This window comes from Lonchura striata, chromosome 22, assembly GCF_046129695.1.
Source record: "Lonchura striata isolate bLonStr1 chromosome 22, bLonStr1.mat, whole genome shotgun sequence".
NCBI lineage: Eukaryota > Metazoa > Chordata > Aves > Passeriformes > Estrildidae > Lonchura > Lonchura striata.
The window spans coordinates 4,205,934-4,227,054 of NC_134624.1; the positions used below are offsets into that span (position 1 = coordinate 4,205,934).

General features: G+C 49.3%; 1 protein-coding gene across 1 annotated transcript; it reads right to left on the reverse strand.

Moving 5' to 3' along the window:
- Positions 1-8,595: 8,595 nt before the first annotated feature.
- On the reverse strand, positions 8,596-19,805 carry NELFB (negative elongation factor complex member B). The gene is made up of 13 exons (XM_021542278.2): positions 19,566-19,805; positions 19,267-19,430; positions 19,000-19,099; positions 17,548-17,778; positions 16,422-16,607; positions 15,314-15,426; positions 14,451-14,553; positions 13,432-13,527; positions 12,075-12,217; positions 11,104-11,210; positions 10,101-10,242; positions 9,252-9,360; positions 8,596-9,021 (listed from the first exon to the last, which is right to left on the reverse strand). The coding sequence occupies exons 1-13, from the start codon at positions 19,665-19,667 to the stop codon at positions 8,884-8,886; spliced, it is 1,734 nt and encodes a 577-aa protein (XP_021397953.1). The 5' UTR covers positions 19,668-19,805; the 3' UTR covers positions 8,596-8,883.
- Between the last annotated feature and the right edge of the window lie 1,316 nt (positions 19,806-21,121).

The following is a 21,121-nucleotide window of genomic DNA, read 5'->3' on the forward strand; positions in this document are numbered from 1 at the left end:
AGCCCATCCAGCCTGGCCTTGGACACTTCCAGGGATCCAGGGGCAGCCACAGCTTCTCTGGGCAGCTGTGCCAGGATCTGAACACCCTGAGATGCCCTCAGCCTCTCCCTTTTTTCCTTCATGGACACAATGCAAAAAAAAAAAAAAAATGCTCCCCCAAGAATTCTTTTTAAAACCATCTTACTCAAAATTCCTGCTCTTCCAGTGCAATATTTCCATAAGTGAAATAATAAGTGCTCAATAACTATTTATGGTTATACAGAACCAAACCTGTGCCCGATGGAGCTGTGCCAACTGCAGAAAAGGGGGCACTGAGGAGGGGCAAACCCAGGGACCCCCAGGATCCTCCATCCCACAGCTCCTACACAGACAGGGAGAGCTGGGCAGTGCCATTCAGGTGTGACAAACACCTCACAACCCTCCCACCACAAACTCACCACGGGGAAGGTGCTGCCCAGCTTAGCTCACCCACCCAAGGTCAGGGGTTCCTCAGAAACTTTTCCCCTTGGGTGTGTAAGCACAGACATGCATGCAGTAGCCAGGGCTCTGATAATTTTCTATTGATAATTTAACACACATTGGGGAATGCTAATTCCATGATAGATCTGCACATGAAATCAACCCAAGGGCAGCATCACTGCCCCAGACAAACGTGCACCTCCAAAGTGCTGAGGGACTTTCCCTCAGCCGACTCACGATGAGCCCAGAAGTGCTGAGTAACTCTAAATTGGGAGTGAGCAAGTGAATGAAAGCAGCCAGGACTGGAGGAGTTCTAGCAGCTCTGAAAATGGGGATATTTGAGGTTCTCCACGAAAGGATAGTGGAGCTGTTCCCATGGCAATGGAGAGAGTTGCCAGGCTGCAGGTGATGGGTTTTAATGTATGGCACGAGTTCAGACGTGGTGGGGGCTTGGAGACCAAGGACAACACTGATATTTTATACATATGCAATTTTTGATGAGTAAACCCAACGTGACTCCTTTGTTCCAGGGGAGAGAAGATTTTCCCACAGGGAGAGATGTTACCAGGGCAGGAGCAGCAGAATAACTCCTAACAGCTCACTCAGATTTGTAAGAGATGCTCCAACATCTGAACAAAAATAATACTTAATACTACATAAAGTGGAAAAGCCAATGATTTGTGAGCTGAGAGCACGGCAGCTGATTCCCAAACTGTGACTAGCCACAAGCAGTAAGTTGTTGGACAAATGAGTAAAAAAAAAAAAGTAGATTTTAGAGTGAATAAAGCCCAGTTTGGGAGGGCAGGGTGCTGCTGAGGGACCCCTGTGGTGGCCATGGGGTACAGAGGGTACAGGGCCCCCCTCAGCAGTGGGGAGCCCTGGTATGTTGGTGTTTGAGCCTGAAGGTAGATTTAGATGAGATGTTAGGAAGGAATTGTTCCCTGGGAGGGTGGGTGACCCTGGCACAGGTGCCCAGAGCAGCTGTGGCTGCCCCTGGATCCCTGGCAGTGCCCAAGGCCAGGTTGGATGGGCCTTGGAACAGCCTGGGACAGTGGAAGATGTCCCTGCCATGGCAGGGGTGGGATGGGATGAGTTTTAAGGTCCCTTTTAACCCAAACCAGTCTGGGATTCTGTGATTCCACAGCTTCAGCCCAAGGGCACAGCCTCGGTGTTCTCCTGAAGTCTGGTGGGAGCAGAAGGACCTGTGAGATCCTTCATGTGTCCAACCACTGTCAGCAGAGCCCAGCAGCACTCTGCCAACTCCCTGTGGATTCCTAAGGGTTGGGAGCAATTAACAGCTGGGCTCTTGCCCTGTTTGATAACCATCAGTGCCCAGAGATAAGCCAATAAAATGTGTATCCAGCGTTATCACATAACACAGGCACCAAACAGAGCTCACCTGCAGGCAGAGCCTTGAGCTGCTCCCCAGTTCTCCTGCTCTGCAAAGGGCTTTAGTGAAGAGCCAGCACTCCTCACCCATCCCTGCTGCTGCTTGCACCCAGCCCCACAGCCATGGCGAGCTGCTGGAACGGCGTGGGGGCTGTGGGAGAGGAGAAAAGCTCCCAGCCTGAAGTGCAGGGAAGCAGGACCTGGGTGGGGTCAGGGGGCCTGGAACTCAGGCAGGCTTTGGAATGAAAAGCAAACTTCGGGAGACAAAGCAGTCTGCCCCAGTTCTGGTGGGGCACAAAGCCATGCGAGGAGAAGCTTGAAGCAGACACAGAAGGGATGCAGCTGAGCTCCTCAGCAATGACAACACCTCATTCCTAAGCAGCAGCCAGGGCAGGTTTGAAATTCCTTTGTAAAACCAGGGTGGACACGAGGCCGAGCCTCTTTGTCCAAGGCTCAGTCCAGCTGGTTGGGCTGGAATTAAAAGCCAGAATAACTGAGTAGTCACCAGCCCTTCACCCTTGCAAGCCCAGCTGCAGCATTCCCACTGTTTGGGCTGTGCATTGCTGGAGCAAAGGCCCTGAGGAACAGGACTGTGTCCCTCTGCTCCCCAGGGCCTCTTTCCCTCAGTTTGGCTGTCAGTCTAAGCCTCTGTACTCCTAAAGAGATTTTAAGAACCAGAAGTGGTAGGTGCCAGTTAATATTTATATTCATTGCAGCCCCAAGGGCACTCTGCAACACCAACAGTCACATTCCTCCAGGCTCCTGGGAAGCATCCACCATCCCATTCTTCCACTGGGAATGTGGTGTGGCTGACTTACAAACAGGAAAACCCACCTTCCTAAGGCTCACCATTGACCCAGAACTCTCACAATCCCCAAGGTGCATCACCAAAAGGCAGCAACAACTGTTGTGTTTTTTTTTTTTTTATTTTACAGTAAATCAGGCTTGACCTAAACCTTGCTGCAATTTTTGGCTTTTTAAAAGGAATTCCTGAGTTTCACTACATAGACAATGATCTGCATTTCCCTTTTGGAGCCCAAGGCTGCAGGATCCCTCCAGCTACCAGGGTAGACAAGTTTTGGAAACACCAAACCTCCCACACAGGTCAAACTGAAACATCAGGACAAGGAGCTCTTGCAAGAGGCCACGAGGTCATGGCTCAAAATTCCTGTGGCATCCAAAAAGGTCCAGTGACCCCCCCAGGCAGAGTCAGGCCACAAACACCTGCAAGTGCAAGTCCTCTGCTCAGACACAGCACTGGCCAAGGTGGATTGGAGGTCCTGGTGTCCCCAAATCCCCCAAGCAGGGCCCTGTTGGTTGCAGGGCTGTTTCCTGCACCTCCACAGCCAAAGCCCATGCATGTTGTCCTGCTGCGTGTAGGTGAGATGGAAAACAGATTCCCTTTCTTGCCATTTAGCTGCTCTTCAAAGAACCTGTAAAAATCCCTCTGCAATTCTGTGATTATTCAGTGGAGACTGAGCAGAGACCACGGGGCTGGGAACAAACCTGCCCGTGACCCACTGGAGCTGATGTTTTATTGCTGCTGGCACCCAGGCTTGGTTTGACAAGTCACTGATGACACCTTGACCAAGGTGTGAGCTCAGGGGAATAAAGCACTGCAGCCACAGCTCTCTTTCCCCTCTCAGCACACCAGGGCTCCCTTCCTTCCATGTCTGGGAGCAGAGAGGAGAGGGGACACAAACTGCCAGAGCAGCTCTCAGCCTGCAGAGCAGAGAGGAAAATGGAGTTTCAGAGTTAAAAAGAACAAGGGGCTTTGCAGAATCTGACAGCTCCTTCCACAAGTTCACATGAGTCAATAATTAACAGAAGAAAGAACAGATGCTATGAGACACATTTCTTCTGAGGGTATTTACTTGCTTCTACCTACCACTGTGCCTGAAAAAGTGGTAATATGAAACTGCATTCCTAATCACTGGGTTGCTTTGTATCAGATTGGTAATGATTCATTACCAGGATTTTGTACACATTTTACCACTTTGTTCTGTTAACCCTCGTCAGGCAACTCAGCTTTGGCACAGCAAATTGATGCTGGCCTGAGGGAAAAAAATGAATATTAAAACTACAATAACAATTGTCTCTTGAGTCCTGGACTGGTTTTTTACGACACTGGCACAAGAACCAGCACGATTTATTCTGGCTCAAGCTGGAGGGCTGGTTACAGGAATTACCACAGGAATATCTGAGGGTGCTGAGGCCCTGGCACAGGGTGCCCAGAGCAGCTGTGGCTGCCCCTGGATCCCTGGCAGTGCCCAAGGCCAGGCTGGACAGGGCTGGGAGCAGCCTGGGAGACACAGGCAGATGTCAGGCTGTGATCTCCCAGGGATGTTTTTCCCCATCCCTGGGCCCAGACCCTGCTGGTGAGAAGCAGAGCACAGACTCACCCCAAGGTAGCTCTGTCAGCCCAGCTGAGACACCTTTGCCCCTTGTGCAATTGTTTTGCTAGGAAAGGAAGCAGGTTTCACTGCCTCCAGTTGCTCAGCCTCGTCCTTCTCCAACTCCCCTGGCAGGTCCAGCAGGCTGAAATCCACCCACCCAGATGGTTCAGCTGCTTTGGTGAAGTTCTCTTTCCAGCTGCACTGACCTCGTTATCTTTTGTGTGGGCTCCACATGCTGCTGGATTCTCCTCAATTTGCTGATGGTCCTTTTTGTACCACAGAGGGCAAGAACAGGGAAGGGACGTGGGAAAGAGCAGGGAACGCAGAGGATGTCCATGATTTGGAACAACCATGTGGCAGCAGCCCTGTGTCCTCAGCACTGAGTGACCCTGGGTGGAGCTGCCCTCAATCCAGGTTTTGCACCCACCTGAAGCTCTGAGATGCTGATTTGCCTCATTTTTAATGTTGAGCCTGGCCCTGGTGGAAGGGGAGTGCTGGCAAGGGCACCCAGAGCATGCCTGGGGTTCAGAGCCACGGGGAAGGAGCTTGGTCCTTGTTAACAAAACAGCCTGGAGAGGAAATTAAGGTGAGAATGGAGAGTGGAGAGAGCAGAGAGGTCACAGAAGGATCTACCTGAGCTGCACAGACAGAAAGTGCAGAAATACTTCATCCTCCTGCAAAGCTGCTCCATCAAGGCTCCTATCCACAGACACAGCTGGAGAACAGTGGCAGTTGTGTGGCAGGACAGGCTTCTCACTGCTGTACAAAAGGGAACAGAGAGCAGCACCTGTGTGTCACCCATCCAAACTGGAATAAAGGCTGGAGAGCCTGGAGAGCCCCATGTGCTGTCCCTGCCTCCAGAGAGACCCAGAGCATGCAGGTCCAGGCTGTGGCATCTCCAAACACACCTCCTGAGACAGCCCCAGCCTGAGGAGACCTCAAATAGCGTTTAGAGCAGATAGAAACACCTTTAATGCACCTACAGGCAAAACTGGGGATGTTCTCTGCCCTCAAATGGCTGAATTATACTGAAAAAGTAATTAAATAACTAAGAAAAATTACCTCTCTCCCAGCTGAAACCAGGACAGAACAAGATTTTTCATGTCACTTCATTTTCTGGGCTAGATGCAACTCTTCCAAAGATGAAGACAGACATTCATCCAAAGAAGCTGGATAAGGGGAACTTCTCCTCTTTTACAGAAGTCACAAACCAAATTCCCCACCACACACAACTCACCAGAATTAACCTAAAGGAGACTGCAAAGCCTGAATCTTACAGAAGTTCTGCCAGGAAAGTCTCTTGGAGAGACATAACTTAGTTTCTGCTGTGCAGCATCTGCTCCAGCCTTTATCAGACACTCCTTTCAATGTCCATCTTCCCTCCAGCCACCTGCACCACATCCTGTTCATTATTCCCAACCATTTTCCAGTGGGTGCAGTGCCCACAGCACCAAGAACAGGCTGTTCTGCCGAGGAGCAGGTGCTCTGGAGCAGTCAGGAGCGTGAGAATGCCTGACAATGGCTTCAGTTGTCAGGTCCCCACCTCTTGTCATCCTGTAAATCACAGCCCGACTGAGCCTGAAGGGCCTCACCTCTGCTCCCTCAGGAAAACCCACAGACCTGAATTCTTTGTAAAACTCTCTCAGCAGTCAGGCTCAGTGGGTTTGGAGAGAACACACGGTTTGTTCGTGTCACAGGGATCACACCCGTGTTATAAAGACAAATTGTCACCTCTAAGTGTGAGCAGGGAGCGATTCCAGCTCCCCGTGTGCCAGTCCGGGAGGATTTCAGGGCACGCAAGGCTGCACCACCCTCTAGTGCACACCCACAGCAGTGCCTGTGCTGAAAGTGGAAAAATTCCCTAATCCAGCCCTGCTGAACCTCCCCCGGAGCTGGGCCAGCCCCAGCCCTGCAGCAGCAGCTGCGGGAGCACAAGGGAGAGAACTCCTGTGAGAGGGAACCCCAGAGCAGAACCAAGGGGCATCCTGGCCTTGGCACAGGGAAAAGCCACTGTGCTGCACCCCAGCACTGTGCACATGCGGCACCCTGCACCCCATAGCCCTGGCAGCCCAGATCCCTGGAATCCCAGACCCCACACTCTCAGATCCCTGGAATCCCAGACCCCACATTCTCAGATCCCTGGAATCCCAGCACATCCAGCACCCTGCACCCCACAGCCCTGGATCCCTGGAATCCCAGGCCCTGCACATCCAGCACCCTGCACCCCACAGCCCTGGATCCCTGGAATCCCAGCTCCTGCACCCCATGCTCCTGGATCCCTGGAATCCCAGACCCCACACCCCAGTGCAGCCAGCCCAGCTCCTGCCATGCAGGGTTTACCTGCACAACAGGGTTCTGTGGAATTCCTGGCACAGGAGAGAAACCTTTCTCATCTGAAAACATGGAAGCAGGTTTTCACTACCAAAACATGGATGCAGAAGATGTTCACTACTAAAATTGTTTTCTGGAAATTGTCTCTCTTCTCACACTCTTGAGCAGCACCAGGCCAGGAGAGCATGGACTGGCAGCCACTCCCTCCCAGCTGCCCAGCTCTCCCCTCCTCAGCTAAACTTGCCACCAGCACTGTGAATGGTCAGTTCATATCCTGGGATTCAGTTTCTTCATGGATGTAAAAAACTGGGAAAAATCATCATTATGTGTGACAGTTCTGCAGGTACAGGGCTTTGTACCAAGCAGTAAAAAAATAATCATCCTGGATTTCAAATTCCTGCTGCAGGAGAGCACATCCCCTTGGGATTTGGGGAACCTCAAGTGACCAAGAGAATCCCCAGAACAATCCTAAAACAACCTCAAAGTCTGAGCAGAGCATGGGCCCAAGCAGGTTCATGGGCAAGGTTTGGCAGTAGTGTGGGATGTTATTTTGTCTAAGTTACCAGGACAATTTAAACAGTTTGAAACCAAAACTCTGCAGGAAAGACCCAATTGTTACACCCAGGTCCTGTTTCCAACAAATCCAGTATCAGAACTGCTGAGAGGCTCCCAAAGGCAACCCTGACCCCAGGAGCTGCAGGGGAGACAAGAGGAACACAGGAAATGTGGGACACAGGACAGTGCACCTGTGTCAAACATAAACATCTCCCACCTTTCCTGTTCCTCACAGGGTATGACACAGGAGAAATAAAGCACCAAGGTGGTGAAGGGAGGGGTGTCACTGCCCTCACACAGCATTTCTGAGCTCAGGAGGAAGAAAACCACACAGAAGGGGAGGGAGCAGCACTGAGGAGGGAGTTCCACCCCTCTAGTTAACTACCATATTTGTTTGGGTTTTTTTGGACACAGCTTCAGGAAACAGAAGAGTCTCCTGAGCATGACTTGGCACCCAGAGTGCTCAAGTCCCAGGAAACAAGAGCTGATGGGGGTAAAAAAGGAAGGAGGTTTAGGTTGGGTATCAGGACAAGGCTCTTTCCTCAGAGGGTGGCTGGGTACTGAACAGGACCCTGCACACTCCAGCTGAGGCAGAAGCAAAAGCAGAAGTGGAACAGAAACAGTGACACAAGCGAGCCATGAAGAACAGGCCTGTCAGCCTGGAGAAGAGTTTTGGGTGACCCAAATGCAACTTTCCAGTGCCTGAAGGGAGCCCTCAAGGAAGATGGAGAGACTCTTTACAAGGACCTGGAGTGAGAGGACACAGGGAATGGCTCCCACTGCCAGAGAGCAGGGTTGGATGGGATATTGGGAATTGGGAATTGTTCCCTGGGAGGGTGGGCAGGCCCTGGCACAGGGTGCCCAGAGCAGCTGTGGCTGCCCCTGGATCCCTGGCAGTGCCCAAGGCCAATTGGGGCAGGGTTTGGAGCCACCTGGGACAGTGGAAGGTGTCCCTGCCATGGCAGGGGCTGGGAGGTCCCTTCCAACCCAGGAAATTTCTACAATTCTATTTTTTCACAAACTGAATGTCCCTCCACCTACACTCAACCCTTACTGTCACTGAGGAACATCACAGTCTTGCTCTTTGTAAGTGGCTCCAGGACTCACTTTGAGCTACTCCTTTGGAGAAAAAGCTGGGAGGAAAGGGGAGACGGGCTTTCACAAAGAGAGCCAGAAATTGAACCAATCTGAGAAGAGGCTACTGACTGCTGCTTGGGTTGGTGACAGCACTGGACACCTCTGATAGTGGAGCACATCTTACCAAGTGTCTCAAGAGCTGGAACCTCAAACAGGAACTGGTTGCAGTGGAGCTCATCTCCTCTGACTCTTCCTCCTCTTAAGCATCTTGTCCAGAGACCCCAAGGGGCAGACCAAGGCCAAAGGGAGCCATGATCAGCCTCAAGAGCCTACACCACCTGCTCAGCCACACCAGGGCTCCACACTCACTGAGCAGAGCTTAAAAGCATAGGATGCTAAGCTTAAAAATATGCATTTTCTCCTTTTTTTTTTAAATGTACAGTCAGATTTTAAGTGGATCTACAAGAAGACACTCAGCTATCTTTAAAAAAAGTAAACCTTGCAATGCACTGCATACAGTTTTCTACCCGGCCAGAGGCAGTGAGTCGGGTGAACTGCAGCATTTCCTGAAGGAGCTTCAGTGGCTTTGTTGCTGTTTCCACCACGTGGGCAGAGACACTCAGAAGGCAGCACAGGCTCAGCTCCTCTCCCCTCAGTCCTGCCCTGCAGCCACAGCTCAGCGTGAGGCTGGAGTGGGCACGGTGGGCAGGGGCAGCTCCATGGAGGGAGTCTCAGTCACTTCAGCTGGGCTGGGCTTGTGGAGCTCCAGTTTCTCGCTGAGCTGGTTGTAAAGCTCCTTCACAGCTTCCCCACTCTGCAGGACAGGGAAACAGGACAGTCACACTCCATTCTAGCCAGAACACCAAGTGTGCCTTCACTCTGGGTGTTTAGCACAAACCAACAGAGGAGGAGGAAGCCACAAGGTAATTAGGCCACAGCTTGGTACACTTGGAAAGCAGAGCTCGTGTTCCATTAAACAACATCTGGAAAAGCAGCTGCTTTCAGTTGCAATCAGTATTCCCTTTCCCTTGCTTCCCTTCCTACCTGCTTGGTGGGCTCCAAAGCTTTCTGGAGAGACTCCAGTTTGGCTGGGGCCACTTTGTGATGCAGATGCAGCAGCAGCCTGAGCACATGTCTGTGTACATTCTCCTTCCTGCAAGAGCAATTTGAAAGCACAGTAACCAAGACAAAAAAAAACACAATCTTGAGAACAAGAAAGCCACAGCAACAGCACCAGAATAATTCACCCCACCACAGACTTTGTTATAAGTTGCCAAAAGCCCTGAGAAATTGAGCTTCTGGAAGGGGCTAACTCAATGTAAGCACTATACACTGCCTTAGACCTTCAAGGATTCAAAGAAATTGTTCAACAGGAGTGGATTACCTGCACAACCATGAGGAGGGAGAAGGAGATTTTAAGCATAGAGTGTGTGGAGCAGGCAGCAGCACATGCTGCTATGCTCCAGCAGTAATTTCAGCCACTTGTAGGGAAGCTTTCTGGAGGCTGAACGTGTCTGCAGGCCACCAGCTAAGCCAGAGTGACTGACCAGAGGTAACAACAGATTTTTGCACACTGGTGATACTGCAAAGAGCTGAAGTTAACTCTACATAGCCAGAGCTCCTGCAAAGCCTGAAGGATATTCTCCTTTGCAACTCCATCTTAGGGATAATGAATAGCAGTTTAGATAATAATTCACAGTCAAGACATAACCATTTTGCTGATAAAAACTTCATTCCCAAACATAGACCTTTCTATAAAGGAAAACGGCATCAGGCTTGTATTTCCACTGCTTGTGAAGAATTTGGTGAACTCCTAAACTATTGTTCAAAGCAGTTCAACTCTGTCAGGCATTCTGAAAACTCCTTCTCTCCAGTGAGAAAAATCTGCTTTACCTGGAGCAGGCAGTGAGGAAGAAGCCATCAAAAAGACTGGTGCAGAACTCCTCGAGTGCAAACTCATCACTGAGCAGGGTGAGGTTACCAGTGAGCAGGTGCAGAAAAATGTCACTGAAGGCCAAGTCACTGAATGTCTCAACTGCAAAACATGGGAAGGAAAGATGTGCCAAAACCTGTCCACACAGCTCCTGTTCCTGCTGAAAACCCTGCAGTGAGGTTTCATCATAGAATGGTTTGGGTTGGAAAGGACTTCAAAACTCATCCACTGCTACTCCCTGCCCTGGGCAGGGACACCTTCCTCTGTCCCAGGCTGCTCCCAGCCCTGTCCAGCCTGGCCTTGGACACTGCCAGGGATCCAGGGACAGCCACAGCTTCTCTGGGCACCCTGTGCCAGGGCCTCCCCACTCTCACAGGGAAGAATTTCTTCCCAGTACCTCATCTAAGCCTACTTCCTTTCATTTTTTTTCTCATTTCCTTTGGTAACAGGCAGCCCAGGCAGGTGGCTTTGATCTTTCAGACACAAAAGATTAGGAGCAGATTGCTCCAGAGCTCTCCTGCAACTCATCCCAGAGGAGTCAGTGAACAAGATACTACTGGTGAAAAAAATATGGCTCTGTTCATTCCTATTTTGTTACCAGTTTTCCCATCACACAAAGCCAAGTCCCAGCAACTTCTGGCCACCTGCGACCAGTGTGGGCAGCAGCAGAATTGGGGCACCTGCTCTGTTACCCCTCAAATTCATGCAAATGGTTCTCAACTGATCTCATTGTTAGTGGAGGCCTTGATGTAAGGAACCACTGACCTCAGCCACTGTCCCTAAATTCTCACATCAGCAGAAAACTGCAGAACCCAAACACTCCTGCAAGGACTCACAACTAAGTGACCAGAAGAGCCATTATGTCCCTGGCTCTGACATCCCTGTCACTCCAGGTTTAGTGCCCTCCTGAGTATCCAGTACGAGGCAAACAGCCATAGAACAGAAGATGAGACAAAAACTTACCTAGTGCTGGCAGCAGCCTCAGAAAAGCATTCTTGTTCCTCTGTTTGGTGATGTGAAGGATGTAATACAGCCCAATCTCACAAGCTATTCTGTTCTCCTGCATGAACCTGTTATGGCACAAGCAAAGTTTATTCATCAATAAAGCTTTTTTAAATTTATTTTTAAGAGGTTTGAAGTACTTTTGGGGTAGTTATCAAGCAGGTATAGCAGTGGCTAACATCAAACCCACTGAAGAGCAGCTATTCAGTGAGTGAGCAGATGGATCATCCTTATGTTCACTACCATACTCCAGAAAAACTGGAATTTGAACATTCAGCAAACAGCTGGATTCAACTGTCAACTTTATAATGTATTCATGATAAAAGTGCTGTTCAAAATGGGCTTTATAATAAGCCCAATAAAAATCCAATAATGTTTTAGTCTCCCAAAAGTCAAAGATTAACACTGTGATAGAGGAGAGCACAGCTACCAGGACCCAGTATACCAGATTCTGGCACACAGACAAGAATGGTGCTAGAAATCAGTGGAAGATCTGAACACAGCAGAGCACACGGAGGTTTTAATTATCTTTCTGATGTCCCTGGAGTGACAGGTTATCAACAGAGAGAGTGTGGGTGTCAAAAATGCCAAATTTATGATTTACATAGTGCTCTTCAACAGGGGCACTCATCCAGCTGCACCCAAATATCACCCAAAACTCAGCATTCACTGCCTGACAGAAACACCAAATACTCTCAGATTCAATGACAAAATTGCCCATTATAGAAATATTACTTCGTGTAGATAGATTTTATTTGAGGGGCACAAGGGAAACCTGTTTTGTTAAAAGGAAAGTTCAAACTTGATTAATTAGCACTGAATCTTATCCCAGGAAGCCTTGCCTTTACCACAGGCAGTTTTCCCTGCCAGGTCTGGCTGGCTCCTTGCTGCTTTGGTGCCAGACCCTGCAGGGGGTATGGCCAGGCACCTACTTGGTGAAAGCCTCGGGAATGGTGCTGGGGTAGGGGATTGGTCCCTTCTCCTCCGAGGGCAGCTTCTGATCCACAGTGAAGGTGTGGTCATCCACCACAAAGGACATCAGCAGGGGCAGGAACCTGGTGATCAGTTCGGCTTCCTTGGAGAGAGGGAAGAGAACAAAGCCATCATCAGTCACTTCTTGCTACCTGATCGTCCTCAAGTGCTGTGACAATTGCAAGGCAGTGTGAGTAGCCTCATCCTACACTGAGGAAAACCAGCCAGTTCCAGTCAAAATTCCTGAATAATTCACTTCCATGCGTTCCATGGTAATTAGGAAAACTCTACTTCATGTCACTACAGAAACACTGCTGCTCAAACCCTTTTTTTGGACAATTGTGTAGCATTTCTTCTGAGAGGCCCTTCCCAGCACTGCTGCAGGCATGGCATGTGTTCAGGATGACATCAAACTGCTGATACCAACAATCACTCACTGCCAGCATGGCCCAGGCTTATTTGTGGTAACATAACCACAAATAAATCAGGTTTCAAAGGCTGATTCAGAGACTCCCTTTGGAAAGAAACTGAGTATTTTCCCTTATAGGTTCATGAGGTAGCACAAATCACAGCACTACCTTCAGAATTACTGGTCACTCTTACTGCTACAGTCCCGATGTTATGCACACCCTCCCTGGGTGAATTTAAACATCCTAGCAGCCAGGAGTGGATGCATTTTGGAGACTTCAAATGTGCCCCTAGGTGTTTATAAAACATTTACTGCTTTATAGTTCAGAACAGAAACAGCAAATTCCTCCTAAGGAACAGCCCTACTGTGCAACACCAGGGTTGGCCCTCCTACCCTCAGCTGAACTACACCAGGGATTCCTGTAACACTGGGAAAGGATTTCCAAAGCATGTAAAGATTACAGTTCAATGTGGCACTACATTAAACTGCTGTAACAGAGAGCTGGGAGGAAAAAAACATTTTTCTTGTCAATGAAAAGCTTCTGAACTGCTACCAGAGTTTGAGACCAGTCCTGGAAATCCTGCTTTCCTCATGCAAGATGTGTTCTACAAACACATCAGTTGTGTGCAAGACTCCAGGAAAAATGAGAGAGCAATGAGCAACCAGTGGAGCATTTAGCAGAGGTACAGGCTGATTTTAGAACAGTAAGGACCAGGCATCCATAGAAATAAAAAGGTGGGTAATGGAAGCTCACAGCATGTCCAGAACAGCTGCTCTGTGACCACTGTTTTTTCCCCAAGAAAGCTGAGACATTTGGAGAACAAATGTTTAATCAGGAATGCAATAAAATAACAAACAAGTCTAAATTTGATTAATTGTGTTGAATTCTTAACATCAAAAGGGCTCACCATTTTTGGTTCCTTGAAGACTTGGCTGTCAATCATGTCCCAGGCCCCCTGTCCCAAAGACAGCATCCTAAGGAGCAGCAGCAGATCCGGGCTTTCCTCCAATTTTAAGGGGAGAAGAAAAACAGCTATTTTGATCTTCACATGAGATATTTATTTGGAAGAAGTGGTTTATATTCAAAGCTGTTCTGGATTAGCAGCTTTGTCCAAGACTGCTAAAGGCATTCAGTTCAAGTTAATTGAAAACTGATCCTCAAATGGGCATCAAATAACTGCCACACCTCAGGGTTTGTGGGGGGTAGTAAATTTATAATGCACCAGGAAGTCTGCAGCCACCTGAGCACATCTTTTTAAAATGTGTCCAGCCCAATTAGTGCACTAGAATATAATGTGTGAGAGGACAAACCAAGTCATTTCAGCAGAAGAAAGGAGGAGAAAGGGTGTGTAAGAACAGATTGTTTGTGTCCTGAAATCCAAATGACTTTCAGTCTTAAACTGTCACAAGGAAGTTGCTCCATGCAACAAGAACATTTAACAACTCAGGGATAAAACAGCAAGTGGCTCCCATTGTTCAGGCACCTGTCAGGGTGCCCTTCTTTAACCTTTCAGCACCTCCTGCAGACTCCACTTGCAGGAACTGTGTTTTATCTCAGCCACCAGACCAGAACTGTGCAAGCAAACCCATGGCATTCACCATGGCAGGAGAAAGGTGCTGCTGTCAGACAAATTGATGGAGGGACAAAGCAGGGAGGCACAGATTCTACATATTATTCTGTATTTGCACAGCTGCCAGGCAGAATGAGCCATGCAACGTTTGCAGAGTTCCAAAATGCCCACCATGTCCAAAGAGCTCCTGCAGAGCTCTGCAGCAGGTGCTGCAAATGGACAGGAATCATGTTTCCCTTGTTTCAACTGCCACATTTGGGAACTTAATGAGACTTGGATGGTGCCATTCCTTCCCTGATGGCTGTCAGTCAGCCTAGAGAATAATTCAGGTTAGCTACACAAGCTGCAATACTTACCCTGGGTAAGGTGTCCTGCCCAACCAGGTCTTGCAGGTGCCTTATGGTGCTCAAGGCTAAGGTGTTAATGGCAAAGGGATCACACAGGATCATTGATAAGTCCCTGAGAAGAAGTAAAAACCAAACACTTGTCATACATAACCAACAACCCCATTGTACAGGTCCAAACCCAGCTGTGTGCACCTCATAAACTTTGTCCTGCCTTGTAAAGAAGTAACATTCATGGTGGTTTTGATGTGAAAGAACACAAATAACAATTGCTCAAAGTCTTCTGCACTGAGATCAAGCACAAAATCTCCCACAGCCAGCTGAAGGTCCACTGGGAGACAGCCCACAGATAGTGAGGCTCTGGTGGGCCCAGCTCTTCGAGCTGGCAGGTTTTGACCAAAAGGTCCCAGAGGTTTTTGAAAAACAACAAGTAAAAATGAATTCTTGAGTAGCTTAAAATACCAATGGACAAAATCTTAAAAGTACCAGCTAAATAAAATACTGTGAGACAACCTTCCAGAATAAGTGTACCAGATCACAGCAGGATTGTCATTTGAAGCTAATGAAGCATTTTAACTGACAAACATCACCAGCCCATTTTCTCTGGGTTTAAAGCCAGACAAGTCATTAGTAATAAGTTATTCTGACTCTTTAAGAAAGGCTCCTGAATTTTGTTATGAGGCCACAGGGGAGACCACCAGGATGTGCTTGGCTGTGCCCCAGCACACTGAGGGATGTTTGGATGTGACTGCACAGAGGGGCTGCTGGATGTTTGGCTGGCTTTAGGGAAGAATTAACATCTACAGCATCTGTCAGGTGTTGTGAATGCTAGGAAGCCATTTTCAGTTTCCCAATTAGCAGCCCAAGTGCCTTACCCCAACACTTGTTCTTGTCCTTTCTTCACCCCATCCAGGAATCCTTGCAATTCCCGAGCTCTCTTGTTGTCCACGAACTTCTCCCGAATGCAGGCGTCAAGGCACCAGGTGAACTGTCAGCAGATGGAGGGAGCTTTAGGAACTCATTAAACCAGCAATAAAACACATGCTGTCAGAGAAAACAGGCTCAGAATGACCTCAAAATATCTCCAATTGAGGTGCTTCATTAATGCACCTGGGCACAGTACCACACTGGTGACTAACAGAGGCCAGAAAGGCAAACATCCCAAAAGGAGGTTAGGAATGCCCAGGGAAGTTAACCTGGGGTCGCTTTCTCCACTTCCAGGGAAGGCATTCCCTGGCAATTAAGAAGCAGTTATTAAATCCACCACCGTCCTGCACACCTGTGGATTTATACAAGTAGGGGACTGAGAAAGAAGCAGCATCACTTAGAAATAAAAATGTGGTTTATTTTGGTAATTGGAATAGCACTCCCACACTCTAAATAAAGGAATATTGACAGTGGAGGGGTCCCTGCTTTAGAGCTGTATTACTGAACTATTTTTTAAGCAGAATACATGTAAAACTTAACAACTACCTCAGAGAAAAGGCCTTGTTCCAGGTCAGAGTGATGCTATCATGAACAAGGGGCCAGTAACAAGATCCTGCTGTGACATTACCACATCTGTAATTCCTAATATTTGAATAGTTTCATGTTTTCTTATAATTCAATATCCAAAGTATTTACTGTTACACACAGTTTACTGACAGATGGAGCATATCCAAAACTGGGAGGGGAGCCTGGAGTAAGAACCTGGGGCCAGCTGGTGTTTTTTATTATTTCTGCAGCATCTACATAGAATAGATGTCAGATTAGACATTGCTTTTAACACTGCCAAAGTACCCTAAGCTTGAACGATTCATGGGTTATGAGATAAAAGCAAACTGCTGGTTAACCAAGATGAAGTTTTCACCCAAAAGTTCAAGGAGTGTAAGATGACATTTAGGTTTAAGGTCTGAAATCTCTTTACAGAAAGGATTCATCTTCTCTGGGCTTTTTGCAGAAAATTGTCCATAAATACCCCTGTCTGTCCCATGTGATTGGTACCTTGTGACAGGGATCAACAGTGCAGATGTCACTGATCTCCAGGTCATGCAGTGACATCAGGAGCTCTGCCCTCAGCGTGCAGTAATGGACGTTCCTGGTGCGCAGGAACAGGGTCCTGAGGAACTGCAGCACCATGTCGTAGAGCTTCACGTTCTTCCCGATCATCTGCGTCAGCTTCTGCACCACCTGAGCTCAGAGGGAACACGTGGGCTCAGCACCAAGAGAGGCTCTCATTCTACACACACACAAATGTCAATTAATTATGTTATCTGATTTACCGAGACTGAAGCATCTGCAGGGACATGAGGTCCTGAAAAGGAACTGTTTACCCCAAGATTTCCAAGAGCATTTGTTCAAGAGATGTTCACCAGATCTTCAAAAACCAAAAGCTGCCATAACCTGGTTTTGTCCCAACCCACAGATTCTTTCTTCTACCCTTCTGATTCTCCCCCCATCCCCTCAAGGAGAGTGACCAAGTGGAGGTGTGGTGCTGAATGTCCAGCTGGGGTTAAAGCACAACTCTGCAGTGCAAACCTGGAGTAAATTGCACAAGGGCATTTACACCAAATGATTCTGAAAGCAAAACAAGCCTAAAACAAACCCTCATGTAACAGATGTGCTGTGCTCTCTGAAATTAAAACTATACTGCCTTAATTTAATTCAACTTTTCCGGATGCCAATTAACTACAACTTTCTACATAGTTTTTTTTTAAAAAAAGCAACTTCAGTTGAAATACATCTACTAAAAAAAGTCCTAAGAAAGCGAATTTAACATATCAGCATAATCAAACTGATGTGGTAAGAGATGTTCAGCCTTCAGAACAGCTGAAGTGTATTAAAACCAGACTGACCACCAGAGAAAAAATCTGCCCTTTCTTTTTTTGAAGTGTATAAACAACTTAGAACATTCATCATTTATTACACAACAATTAAAATAATTCCTCCTGCTTTTATCAAAATGTGCAGGAGAAAATGGCCTGGTGCTTCCTGCAAAGAGTTTGTTCAGCTAAACAACTGCAGCAGTGAAGATGGGCAGAAAAAAACAGCTCAGGTTATTTATGTGATGGTTGACTGAAAGCTGGTAATTCCCCTCACCAGCACATTGTGAGGGTTTCCTTGTCCTTACCTCTCCTTGACGTCTCGTTTTGGGAGATGGACTGAAGAAATTTTGCAAGAAGGAAATATCATTGCTGAAGAGAATGTTCTCCTTCTCCAGGATGTATTGCTTCAGCAAGGGTGACACCTCATCCCCAAAGAGAGCCTGGTTGTCCTGCCAGATCTGCCTCTTCACCTCCACAGCACAGGCCTTGTACAGGTCCTTATCAGCCATCACCAGCTTCAGCTTCTTCTCAGGGACCTGCAATCCACAGAGCAGGTACAGAGTGAGCAGCACCTCACCTCCCTGCCTGTCCATGTAACCATCTAAATCATGGAATCAGAGAACCTCCTGAGCTGGGAGGGACCCACAAGGATTATCCAGCCCAGCCCCTGTCCCTGCCCAGACCCCCAAAATCCCACCCTGGGCATCCCTGGCAGCGCTGGCCAAAGGCTCCTGGAGCTCTGGCAGCCTCGGGGCCGTGCCCATTCCCTGGGCAGCCTGGGCAGTGCCAGCACCTCTGGGGGAAGAACCTTTCCTGCTCTCCAGCCTGAGCTGCCCTGGCCCAGCTCCAGCCGTGCCCTGGCTCCTGTCCCTGTCCCAGGGCAGAGCTGGAGCTGCCCCAGGAGGAGCTGCAGCCCCGGGGAGCTCTGCCCTCAGCCTGCCCCAGCTGAACCATCCCAGTGCCCTCAGCTGCTCCTCACGGGCCCCTCCACACCCTGCACCATCCTTTTAACATTTTCCAACAGCTTTAGATGTTTTTTCATCTTGTGCCCAAACAGCCCCAGGACTCAAGGTGAGGCAATCCTCTCCATGCCGTGATCCCCACCTCAGGCAGTCTGGGCATTCACCCACCTGGTGTAGCAGTAGACCAGCCCTAAGAGACTTCAACACCCAAATCACACACCCTTGATTCTTTCAAAGAAGAAAAAAGGTCTACTTTAAATCTCCAGTGCTGAGATTTGAGGTGATGTTTCCAAGCTCAGTAATTTACTGAAGTTCCAGCAGTGTTTTGAGTCCATTACATTGAGTGCAACATGATGCTTTTAGTAAGGATTTTTGTTTCACAGACCTGATTCTCCCTCCTGCCTACTTTTAATTGCACTTTTCAAGCCTTACCTTCCACTTGTCAAAGATTTGCAAAACAGTTGTGGAAAAATTCACCTATCAGCAAACTTGACTTTTTAGGAAGCTGCATGGATTGAAGAAAATAGGGAAATAGTCTCGTCTGATAATGAAAATGTGAAAGGCTTTTTGAATTAGTCCACTGAGCTATTAGCAGATACAAGAATGTGTTGAATCCTCAGTCAGTTCTTGACACTGAAAAACACACTTGCAGAAGGAGCAGAGGGAGCAGAGCCTCCCTGCCAGAGGCACAGCAGAGACGTCACACCAGAGATGTCACACCAGAGATGTCACACCAGAGATGTCACACCAGTGACATACCACATCACACCAGGCCAACCAGTGCAGTGGTCCCACCTTGGGCAAGTGCTTCATGACACACATGACCACGGGCTGTATCGAGGGCATCTTGACCAGGGAAAAGCTCTTCTCTAGGAGATCTTCCAGCTTCTTGTATCTGAAATCATGGGAAAACATGAGACTAGGTACCACGCAGCAGTAAAGGAACGAAGTGGCCACCTCAAAGCCACTGGAACTCGGACCCTGAAGAGCCCAACTCTCCTTTAGAGAAGTCACCCACCCACTGTATTTTCACACAGAACTCCCAGGAGGCTGCTGACAAACCTCTCCTCGACCTTCCCCTCCAAAGCGATGGCAGAGACTCTCTCCAGCAGCTTCTCCCGCAGCTCATCGAACACGGACTGGTGGAACTCGAGCCGGGGGGTGCCGTGAAGGTCCAGGAAGGGCAGGGCATACTGCAGCGAGGGCAGCAGCACCCCGTTCTCCGTCTGCAACACAACCCGCCGAGGGAATGACAACGGCACTCGGGATTACAAATACAGCCAGGAAAAGCCCAGAGGGCGCTGGGGGCCGTCCCGTGCTCGCTGTCCCGCACGGCCCGGCCCCACACGGCCCCAGCGCACCTGGAACTGCTCGATGGCCTTCAGCGGCTCCGTGCAGTTCGTCAGGGTCTCCTTGAGGTCCTCGCCGTTGGCCACTCCCAGCTCCTGCAGCCCCGCGTACATGTCGGCCCGGCCGGGCGCGGGGGCCGCTCCAGGTGCCGTTCCCGGCCCTGTTCCCGGCCCTATTCCCGATCCCGATCCCGGTGCCGATCCGGTTCCCGGTCCCGCCTCAGCTCCCGCCCCGGCTCCGCGCGGTCCGCCCCAAGCCGCCCCGCGGGCGGGCCCCGCGCCGCAGCACGGAGGTTCCGCCGCACCAAGGTTCCGCGGCGGCTGCCCCGGGCTCCCCGCGGCCCGAGGAGCTCGGTGCGGCTCGGCTGAGCGCCAGGCAGGGCGCATGGGGCTCAGGGAGCCTTTGGACAGCACATGCGATCACGGAATGGTTCGGGCTGGAAGGGATCATAGACGGTCATCTAGCCCCACCTTCCTTTCCAAGCAGGGTCATCCCAGAGCACACGGCGCAGGATTGTGTTCAGACTGTTATAAATGAAAATTTGTCCAGCCAAATTAAAATGAAATATAAAATATTTATTTTGCAATCAAATTCTATCTAGCCAGCCACAAGGAAAGAACAGAGCCGAGCCCGGGGTCAGCCCTGGGTGTGCCACAAGGAGTCAGCCCCAGCAGAGGTTTTCCTCTGTGCCCACACACCTCCAGCCTGGCACAAGCGGTTTTTATAGGGAAAATTCCACCTGAGGCCAAGAGTTCAGCAATCAGTCTTTTCTTCCATTCAGAGCCCATAGGTTAATGAGATTTTCTTTTTTGGGGATGAAGAACAATTCAGTGCCAGGAGTTGGTGAATCCCTTGATGAAGTTTACGGGAACGCTGCATTCCCATGGATCTGCCGGAGGATTTCCATGAGATCCATCCCGGGTCGTTCACGCCATGATCAGCACCTGGGGTCCCCAAATCTCTCTAGACATGGCCCATCCCCATCTCCTGGCCAAGCCACATCTTTTTACTTGTAAATCAGTTTCTAATATACACCCAGTCTCACCTGCGAGGGTGGGGGGCCTAATACAAACGAGCAGAATCTAACAAGTATCCAATATTACACATTTCATACAAGGAATGGCGCTAATTATGTTTACTACACATAACCAGACGGTTCTGGAATATCTCCAGTGAGGGAGACTCCACTCCCTCTCTGGGCTGCCTGTTCAGAGCTTGGTCACCCCCACAGCAAAGAAATTCTTCCCCATGTTCAGGTGGAGCTTCCTGGGTGTCAGCTGCTGCCTCTTGTCCACTGCTGGGCACCAGCAGAGTCTGGTCCATGCTCGGACACCCCCCTTTAGATACCCATACACACTGATGAGGTCCCCTCTGGGCTGTCTCTTCTCCAGGCTGAACAGACCCAGCTCCCTCAGCCTCTCCTCACAAGGGAAATGTTCCAGAGCCTTGGCCAACTTTGCAGCTCTCCACAGGCCCTGCTCCAGGAGCTTCCACATGGTGGGACTCTTGGGAGTGTCCTATGCAAGGCTAAGGGTTGGACTCGATCCTTGTGGGTTGTTATGGACAA